Consider the following 9,950-nt stretch of genomic DNA (forward strand, 5'->3'; position numbering starts at 1 on the left):
ATTTCTGTTTAAAAAAGTTTTTAAAAAAAAAGCAAAAAACAAAAACAAAAAAACAACTTCCGGAAGAAGTGGTTCTTCCGGAAACATTCCGGAAGAAGTGGTTCTTCCAGAAAGGTCTTCCGGAAATTTGAAAGTTCTTCCGGAAGAGCGCGTCTTCCGGAATTCTTCCGGATGAACCACTTCTTCCGGAAAGTTCCCGGAAGAGGTTTTCCGGGAGTCTTCCGGAAGACGTTTGGTTACTTCTGGAAGAACACTTCTTTCGGAAACTTTCCGGAAAATGTTCTTCCGGAAGAACCCCTAACGGGTCTTCCGGAAGACACTGTCGTCATCCTTTTCCGCCATTTTTTCCGGCGTACTCTAATCTTCTCCCCTCTCGTCTTCTACCCTAAGGTTACTATCCTAAGGTTCCACTGCTGAATCAATACTGGATAGTAAAAGTAATGGAGAGTTAGGGAGACTAACCTCGAAGGCTGTTCGCGGAGAAGACGGAGAAGAAGAAGCTTGGCTCATGGTGTCCGGAAGAAGATGAAAGCTTGGCTCGCGGTGTCACGGAGGATCAACAGGAATGGAAGAAGAAAAGAAGCAGCAGTCTTCCGAGAAGAGGAGCGCGTTTTTAAATTTTTAACTTAAAGGGCAAAATGGCCCATTCACTAAAATTGTTGGGTGCACCAGCAATATTATTGCTGGGTGCACCTAGCATATCCCTCAAAATTTGCCCAATTTGAAACCAGCCCAACCGGAAGGAATCCAAAATAAATAATTACTTTTCCTGAATTATGTGAACATCAATCACCACGTTTCACAAACACAATTTTGACTTATTATATTTTTTAATATTTATATTATTGATACATAATTTATTTATTTTAGCGATGATTAATTTCTATTATTAAACCCGACTAATTATTTTAGTGAAATTTTCTCTTTTTAATCACGTTTATTTTTTTTATCACAAGACTTATTATTCGATTACATTACAAACAATCTTTAACTTAATTTCATTATTAATTAGAAAATCATTTAGTGGAAAGGAAAAAAATTTATACATAGAAAAAAGAGGTGAAATCGTGAAAGTGAAACAACATTGAACACGTTGGTCACACTGATGCACACGAGCCTAGAGTGGACAAAATCCTAGTTTGTACTTAGTATGGATCATTCACCATAGATATTTTGGGTCGAGTGCTCGTGAACCTGCCAAGTCAGCTTCAGTACCAATTGTGAAGTACCTGTCTCTCTGTGTCACCAACGATTGGCCAAACACAATGCCATCAAAGCCAGCGTCGTTACCCAAATAACCAATCTCATACTGCATTTTTTTTTTCTTGCTAACCAATAAACAATGAAAACTATGGAAAAAAATATTTATCAGCGAAATTATATGAAAATATAAAAAAAAAATGTCAGTGTAATTTTATGTATCTTAATAAAAAAAATTCGTGATTAACATTTATTTTATATTTTAACCATCATATCTATAAGCCTCTGTATTTTTATCAACTGTAGTATTTTAATCCTGGAATTATAGTTTAATCACACATAAAATTTATAATTTTTCTCCAAAAATAAATTGGGTGTGAAATCCCATTCAGATCCTCTCTCACCGGATAACTTATACTACCATAAATTAAGAAAAATAAGTTAACAAAACTCAGCTCAATTATTTCACACCATATAATAATCACTTGGAAACAACCGCGCTAAGGTTGGAACTTGGAGGAACTTGTGTCTGTGTGTCCTTTTTTCCAGAGTCATGGCTATGGCTTTGAGTCTCTCCCAATTCCCTGTTCGTGGGTCTGTTTCTTTGCCCAAAAGAAGACTACCCAGAAGAAGCTTTTGCATTAGGGGCATGTCAGAAACCTCTTCCACTTCTTCTGTGAGCACCCAACAAGAACAACCAACTTCTGATAATGCTTCTTCAGTGACAATTGCTCCTCCCCCTAACTTCAAGCCCCCTGAGCCTAAACGCTTTGCAATTAGGCCTGATAAGACCAGTGAAGTGTTTGGAGCTTTGCTTCCTTTGATCTTTCGTTTTGCCACTGGAGTTTTCGTTTCTGGGTAACTATACTCCTTTTCTTCATATTGGATTTTTGTTTTTTCTGTTTACAGTTTTGTCACAAGCGTACCTAAATTCTAACTTCTAAGGCCTTGTTTGTTTGCTAGTTTTCTGTTTTCTAAAATTTGTTTGTCCCATCAGCACGTTTCTTCTTTCTAAAAATTTGTATCAACTTGAAGAAGAGAATGAGAAAACATACCCAGCTGATTCTGTTTTGTTTTGGAAATAATTTTAAAAACTTGATTGAATTTGGATGAGAATTTGATTGCTGAGTAGTGTAAAATTAATTTAGAAAACAGATTTTAGAGCAAAAGAGTGAGAAGTGAATCTAACAAACCTTTTAGTCTTTTGGGCTGTGACTCTGGAAATTTAAGGTTGACTTTTTTTAAAAAAATATATAAAATTTTATTTTCTTAAAACGCGTATGGGGTTGAATTCCTAGTCTGTATCTAGTTTGGGCACAATATTGCTTGGTCATAGATTTTGATAGTTATTGAGTTGAAGTAATTATATAGGAAGAGTGGTGGTAAAATATTAACGGTGGCTTGAGTTGTTTATGTAATTGACTACTTGTGTGATGTTTAAAACACAAGTTAATACATAGGGAAAACTCTAGCTAAATGGTTGCATAAGCATTATTTGACGTTTCAATAAGATAGATTTGAGAACTGCTAGAAGCATCTGAGTTTGTTGGCGTTATGTTATGGCTCTTTTGATAGAAGGATCATGATACTGTGAAAGACTAGTTGGAGTTGGCTTCCCTTGAAAGATGTTATGTTCAGAATTCTACGTCATAGGATTGGTGTCAGCATATATATACATTCTTTGATTAAAGTATGCAACTTAACTTGAAAGTAGCTTCACTTCTAAAAGTATTGTATTACAATTGACCATTTTTTATAATTTATTGTGTTTGTGTGGGTCTATTGAGTAAAATTTATTTTTGCTCAAAGAAGTAGAAGATCATAATTGAGAAATCTTGTTTTGATTTTGGAGTTTTCCTTTCTGTTGGTTGTAAAAAGATCCTTCTGAATGCATAAATGATTCATATGATTATGACTCAATGAATAATTGTATACATAAAGCAAAGCAGTTATTCGAAAACCAGCCCAACATAATTTACTGGCAGACTGCAGATTTTGTGGAGGTGATTTTGGGTATTCTAAAAGGACTGTGTTATATGTAAAAATATATCAAGATATTGGCTGAAATTTTAAACTTTTTGTGCTTTTGTTATGCCATGGCAGGTATTCTTTTTCAATTGTTTCTAAGGATGAAATTCCTACAGACGAATATGCTTTGGAACTTAATGGTAGCACCTACATTCTCTTCTGTTTAGTTGAATACCAGGTTAATTAGGCCAATTGCCTAACAGTCATTAAATATCTGATTCACTTGCAAGTGTTACATGGATAGAGGAAAAACAATGTTACCTATTATTGTCTGGATCGTTATTTTTTCGTTGGTTAGTTTTTCCACGAAATTTGGCTATAAAAGTACATGTCTCTGTGTGTGAAATATTTTGTAAAGATCTCTTTAGCTGTCTTACTGGTGATGAAATATTATCTGATATTTAAATTATACATATCTATTAACAGAAAGTGCTTATAAAGTTCCCAAATAAAATTACAACCATCAATCTTGCATGGTTTGAGTGATAAAGATTTTGTTTTGAGTGGTAGTATCTCTGCAGTTTGAAAAGGAGCAGAGGACATTTTAACCTGGTGAGGAGAGCATATCGCATGGTTTTTGGACCTATGAAAAGGGGTAAAAGGATACTAAAATGACATTGGAAAATGTTATTAAAATGGATTGTATGGTGACTGATATCCCCAAAAATTTGTTCTTTAACCGAGTCCAACTGCATTGCGTGTGATCCATGTAACTAACCTCACTTGGTAGGATAAGGCTATTGTTATTGTTGTTGTTAGTGAGTTTTTTAAACTTAAAAAAGCAACTTTAAAATAAATATTTTTTATATAAGTATTTTTCAAGCAACAGGTAGAATTTGCTTCTTAAAATAAGTAAAAAAACTACTTTATTTTAAGCACAAACAGTTTAGACAAACATATTAAAAAATAAAAAATTGTTTATTTTATTAAAATAAGCGCATATTTCAACAAATAGTTTAAACAAACACACTATCTTTGCACTTTTTTTGTGGCACATTCCTATGTTTTCTGTGACATACAATTTGGAATAAAAATACTTATCTCATAGCAACATCTTTGTGCTCAACCGTTCAAGAATCCCCCCTCCCCCATCTCTTTTTAGTCTTGTCCTTATTTTTCATGTTAACATTAGTAGTATGATTTCAGGCGTTACCATAAAAGAAACAGCAAAATTAGGCCCTCGCCCAGAGAAGCCTATTGAAATATATGAATTTGAGAGGTACTTCATTTTCTTTGACAGTAATTTAAAAATGCTGGATTTATTCTCTTTGCATTCATGCATGAACTAAATACTTCCTTATTCCTTCTTCTTTTCCCAAAGCAAAGTTAGATATCTAGCTTTCTGTTTTGTCTTTGTACCTTTACATTAGACTTTTGGCTTTTTACCTGCCACACTACAGAATTCGCTAATTCCAAGTGCTGTTTTGTTCTTTGATTATATGCCGTCTTGGATCATATGCAGCTGTCCATTTTGCCGAAAGGTATGGATTTTTAAGGATTCAAATAGACTTCTCTTTCAAGTTTTCTTCATGAGAATTCCTTCTCTTTTCAAGATTCTGTTTCCTGCCTTGGTGCAAACAACTGATGGGGTTCCTGTTAGGGGAACTTTTGGGGGGAGGGGGGAGTACAATGCACGTAGTTGGCTGGATATAGACTTGTTATTGTGTGAAGTATATCTACCAAAATGGATTTTCATGATGAGTCATAACCTCTTTACTACCATTGAAATCTTAAACATTCATTATGCTCATCTTTCGATTCTTGGAATTTGAGTGTGGAGATTAACATGGTAGTTCACTTGACAAAAGATAAACTCTAATCCTGCTCTCCACTATCAGGATTAATTGCTATATTTTCCTTTCCATTTATCTGTTGGGTAGAATATTAGGCGTAATAACAAAGTTGTCTTAGTGGTATTCTTCTAGTATTATATTAGCAAGCCTTCTTTTTGTTGTGGGCTAATATTGGACTCCATACAGGTTAGAGAAATTGTTGCCATTTTGGATCTTGATGTTCTTTTCTATCCTTGTCCAAGAAATGGCCCAAATTTCCGTCAAAAGGTTCTAGAGATGGGTGGCAAACTGCAGTTCCCCTACATGGTAAGATTGATTCCTTAAATCAAACAACAAAACAAAATTAGTTTTTTGTTATGATTTCTGATGTATTTTAGAAAGATGGGATTAAAGTTGACTAATCTAAACTACTTGGATGAGATCAATGAAAAAACTATGTTGTAGTTGTTCATGAATTCTTGTGGCTTCTTACATTGTCATTGGCTCCTAAGCTTCAAATTTTAAAGAAAAATGATTATATCTGATAGAGTTCAGAAGGATCTACACTGTGGACATTTTCCTATGGATAAACTACTTTTCCTATTTTGTTCATATAAATATCATTTGATGATGTGAGATGACTTAAATCAAACAGCACAAACAATGATCTAAAGCTGCAGTAAAAAATTTCTCCGTAGAGGTTGCTGCTGAAAGCTTTGTCTTACAATACTTTTTCTTTTCTAGTTATCTATGTATCTATCATCGCTTTCCTTATCTTGCTTCATGATGATTACATAGTGCTTTTGAGTGAGACCTGAGAAATATCGTTTTTATTTGTTTATTGGTTTCAGGTTGACCCAAACACAGGCGCTTCAATGTATGAATCAGATGACATAATTCGGTATTTGGTTGACAAATATGGTTTGTGTCTTCGTATATATTCTCTATTCTGTAATGTGCTTATGCCATGTAGTCTTTTTTCCTGTTGCATTTCAATCTATAAAATATAATTACATATATGGAGAAAATTATATTATTTTAATAATCGGTTAATGTAATAATCGATCACAATCAAAATCAGTCTTCGTTTGAGTAAGTTTGCTTAAAAGAAATTTTAAGATAGTTGGAGAGAAACAATTACTGCCTATACATTTCGGAAATGTGCATTTGGTCACTTACAAACATAAAAGAAGGAAAGTTTAGATATTTCCTTATTTTAGTGTTTTGTCTGTTATGTAGGCGATGGAAACGTTCCTTTATCTTTATCACTTGGATTTTTAACGGTAAGAACCGAACACCATCATCATTGGTTTTTAACCAGAAAGTTGAATTGTATTATGAGGAGGGCTAGCAACACACTTCTCCTAACACATCCTCTTATTGGTTGGTTGAAATTTATTGAAAACTATAAAATTAGGAGAGAGAGTCATTAAATAGAGACGGGACCCACAAAATTTTGTAATTTTCACTCAATTTCAACCAAGAGCGTGTGTTCAAAAAAGTATGTTAAGGAAGTGTGTTGATAGCCTTTCTCTTGTATTATTGATGATAGTATCTAAGGCTATCTTTTTTTCTGCAGACACTAACGGCTGGTCTTGGTATGCTTAGTCGTATTTCAAAGGTATTGTCTAACTTGTTTCCTTTTCTTTAAGTGGGGTGTTTAGTGTTAACTAAGAGAGATGTATTCAATTAAAATTTTAAAAGACTTTTTTTGTTTGTCTTTGGAATTCAATCAAAATTATTAAATAATAGAAATAAGTCTTGTGGTATTCAATTAAGATTACTATGATTTTTTAAGAAATTCAATAAAGTCCGTTAGTATTCAATTAAGATTTTTTACCACTTAAAAAAAGTCTTATGTTATTCAAAAGTATACAAATTTTGATGAATTCTTTATTAGGATGAATTTTAATGAATTTCATGAGACTTTTATGAGAAAATATATATTAAACAATCGCACTCAAACCCTTGAGATTTCATGAGACTTTCTTTATTTTTTTCCCGATAAATTGACATATTTTTCTTTTTCCATCATACACAATTCTCTGTCTCTTTATTAAAAGCAATAGACATTCATAAATTTTTTTCTCTTTCAACCAAATGGTCAACATGCCCTAGAATATGTGATGAGATATTTTCCCAATTCTTTAAATTTGGGAGGCATCTTAACTATGTGCTTATACATATAAATGCACATTAATATATACGAACATGAGAAATATATAGTTTTAATGAATGTAAAAAGTTGACTCATATATAAGTGGATAAATATATAAATTAGGTTTGAAATATTGTTGGATATGTTTTTTTGTTTTGTGGGATCGTTGTTGTGGAAATAACTACAAGTATCCATACTATTGGCACACATTGTGGTATATAAGTTTTTGTGCTTGTAAATATGTTAGGGAAATTAATTTGTTATCTAACAGGTTTAGAGTTCTTTATATAACATGAGTTTTATTTAAAGTGTTAGGTGGACAAAATTTTTGGATCTTTATCAATAATTTTGAATGTTTTTTAACAATTCATGGAGTCCTTTAAAATCTTAAAATCATGTCCTTTCAAATGTTATGAATTCATATTTTGTAAATTCATTCAAATCTAAACTACAAAATCCTAATCATAAAGTAAAGTCTTTTAAAAAAATCTTAAAATCATTACATTTTTACAAAGTCTTTTAAAATCCACATAATTTTTTTATGCCAAAATAGTCTTTTAAAATCCTAATCCAATACAACCCTAAAGTTTATTGAAAATAAAAAAGGTAATCTTTTCTCCAAAATAAATCAAAGGAATTATTAGCATATGCTAAGATGGCGGATACATGCATGAATTTCATTTTTAGTTGTCATTGGGATTTCACTTTTATCAGTGCAAAACATACTATAAACATTCGATAATTGTTTTCAGGGGACTACTTATACTCCAGCGAAGTTCCCTCCAAAGCCTCTTAAATTATGGGCATATGAGGTTGGTCCACAATATACACAAACCATACACCCTAATGCTTAATGAATTCAGGACTTTTATCTCCAAATTATAGATCAGCATGCATGATAATGTAGCCATTATCTGCTGGAACAGAATTTTAAATTTGAATACTTGTTTCTTTTAGGGGTCTCCTTTCTGCAAACTTGTACGTGAAGTACTTGTGGAATTGGAGCTGCCACACTTGCTTGTCAGGTAAAACCCATGTTTCTGAGCAACCAACTGGTAGATTTGATTCCCAATAAGAATATTTTTGGGGGGTTGTCATAGAAAACTTAATTTCTTGTCATTTACAGTTATGCAACTACATTTATCTTATGGAGCATTCTTGGATCATATTCTTTGGCCTTTGGATGAAGAATTATTACAATTTTAGTGGGGTAAAATGTGTTTTGGTTTTAGTCCTACACCTTAAAAATGGTAATGTGGTCTTTATATATTTGAAATATGGTGGATTTCATCCCTTATCCTATACTTAATTTCGACTTGACCATTGGCAAAATCCACCATATTCAGAAATACAATGACCGAAACAACTGCATTTAAAATGTTAAAACCAATTTTGACCAAATCTCAAGGGACGCATTTTATCCATTTTAATGACTAAATAGCTGCTAGCTCTAATAGTTATATTTATCAGCAAAAATTAATAAATAAAAATAGTAGTTGTATTTTATATACACTGGGGTCTGGAGGCGGCCTAATCTATGCAACCTTACCCCCATTTTCATAGAGGCTACTTCCATGACTATAACCCATGACCACTGCCCACAAAGAGCAAAGCTCATCCTCTACACTTCCTCTACATTAATTAGGATAAAAAAAATATCCTTTCATGCATTGTCATCAAGTGAATTGTAAAACATTGATTTATGGTTTGTGATTCTAACTAAAGTGTCATACAAAAAAAGAAGAGTGATTGCAGCAGGGCTGTATATATCTGTATTATGTATACTTTTGTGTTTTCATGTTACTTATTTGAATGTTTCATTTTAGTTGTGCTAGGGGTAGCCCAAAGAGACATATACTTTATCAGAAAACTGGAACTTTCCAGGTACGTGATTTTCCAAGTAGTGAGTTTGTCAGGTTTATGCAAAGCATAGTTGTTTCATGGCATGGTATTTGTTTTGTGAATGCTGATGAGTTTATGGTTATGGTTCACACTCACAGGCACCTTTTTTGGAAGATCCAAACACTGGGATAGAAATGTTTGAAAGTGCAGAAATCATAGAGTATCTAAGAGCAACATACGCTCTTTAGTAAGTGATGCTATGATAGGGAGAGGCTTGTAAGGGTTTTTAAGTCTCATGATATGCACCTTCATTTCCTTTTGTAAATGTAATTGCTAATGGTTCTAAGTTCTAACGGGTAAATCAAATTTTCTCTATATAGAAATTTCAAATAGTGGAATCAAGTGCCTCAATATTTAGCAATGGTTTGAGGTGGTTAAAAATGTGGGTTGCTAAGTAGGGTTCTGTTTCGTTCTTTTTATTTGGGACCCTTTTCAATTTCATTCATCATTATTGCGCCTACAGCTCTAATAACTACATAATGCCCTTGAAAATGATTTTTCATTCTTCAAGTTTGAACAATTTATTACGTTTAAACAGGGGTCTCTACTTTAATGGATTGAGTATGGTTCATGAATTGATGTAAATTTTTTAGTATTTATCTTTGATTCTTAAGAAAAAAAAAAGATTTAAATATATTTTTATTCCTAGAGAATTTATAAATTTTGCATTTGATTCTTAAAAAATTGTTTACTAAATTTGCATTAGTCCCTAAAAAAATTTATATTTTGTATTTTGTCACCACCACCATTATGTTGCTTTGTTAAGTGGTTCCTAAAATATTTTTATATTTTTCTTTGGGTCCCTAGAACTTTTTTATCACAACTCTCCGTATGTTTTTTATCAAATGCAAAAAGTTAATATAGTCAATGTAACAATAAAAACCAAATAA

General features: G+C 32.5%; 1 protein-coding gene across 1 annotated transcript; it reads left to right on the plus strand.

Moving 5' to 3' along the window:
• The first annotated feature begins 1,542 nt into the window (after positions 1-1,542).
• LOC114372255 lies at positions 1,543-9,518 on the plus strand. Its single transcript, XM_028329732.1, has 12 exons — positions 1,543-2,058; positions 3,304-3,368; positions 4,375-4,447; positions 4,691-4,709; positions 5,208-5,327; positions 5,852-5,921; positions 6,240-6,283; positions 6,580-6,621; positions 7,911-7,970; positions 8,116-8,183; positions 8,985-9,042; positions 9,159-9,518. The coding sequence occupies exons 1-12, from the start codon at positions 1,754-1,756 to the stop codon at positions 9,246-9,248; spliced, it is 1,014 nt and encodes a 337-aa protein (XP_028185533.1). The 5' UTR covers positions 1,543-1,753; the 3' UTR covers positions 9,249-9,518.
• The last annotated feature ends 432 nt before the right edge of the window (positions 9,519-9,950 follow it).

Source organism: Glycine soja, chromosome 10, assembly GCF_004193775.1.
Source record: "Glycine soja cultivar W05 chromosome 10, ASM419377v2, whole genome shotgun sequence".
Taxonomy (NCBI): domain Eukaryota; kingdom Viridiplantae; phylum Streptophyta; class Magnoliopsida; order Fabales; family Fabaceae; genus Glycine; species Glycine soja.

Excerpts from the sequence above, each read along its gene's own strand:
- LOC114372255 (XM_028329732.1), top strand. The coding sequence starts at position 1,754 with ATGGCTATGGCTTTGAGTCTCTCCCAATTCCCTGTTCGTGGGTCTGTT. Across the intron at positions 6,284-6,579 it reads TATCACTTGGATTTTTAACG|ACACTAACGGCTGGTCTTGG; the intron begins GTAAGAACCGAA and ends TTTTTTCTGCAG. Across the intron at positions 7,971-8,115 it reads TTAAATTATGGGCATATGAG|GGGTCTCCTTTCTGCAAACT; the intron begins GTTGGTCCACAA and ends TGTTTCTTTTAG.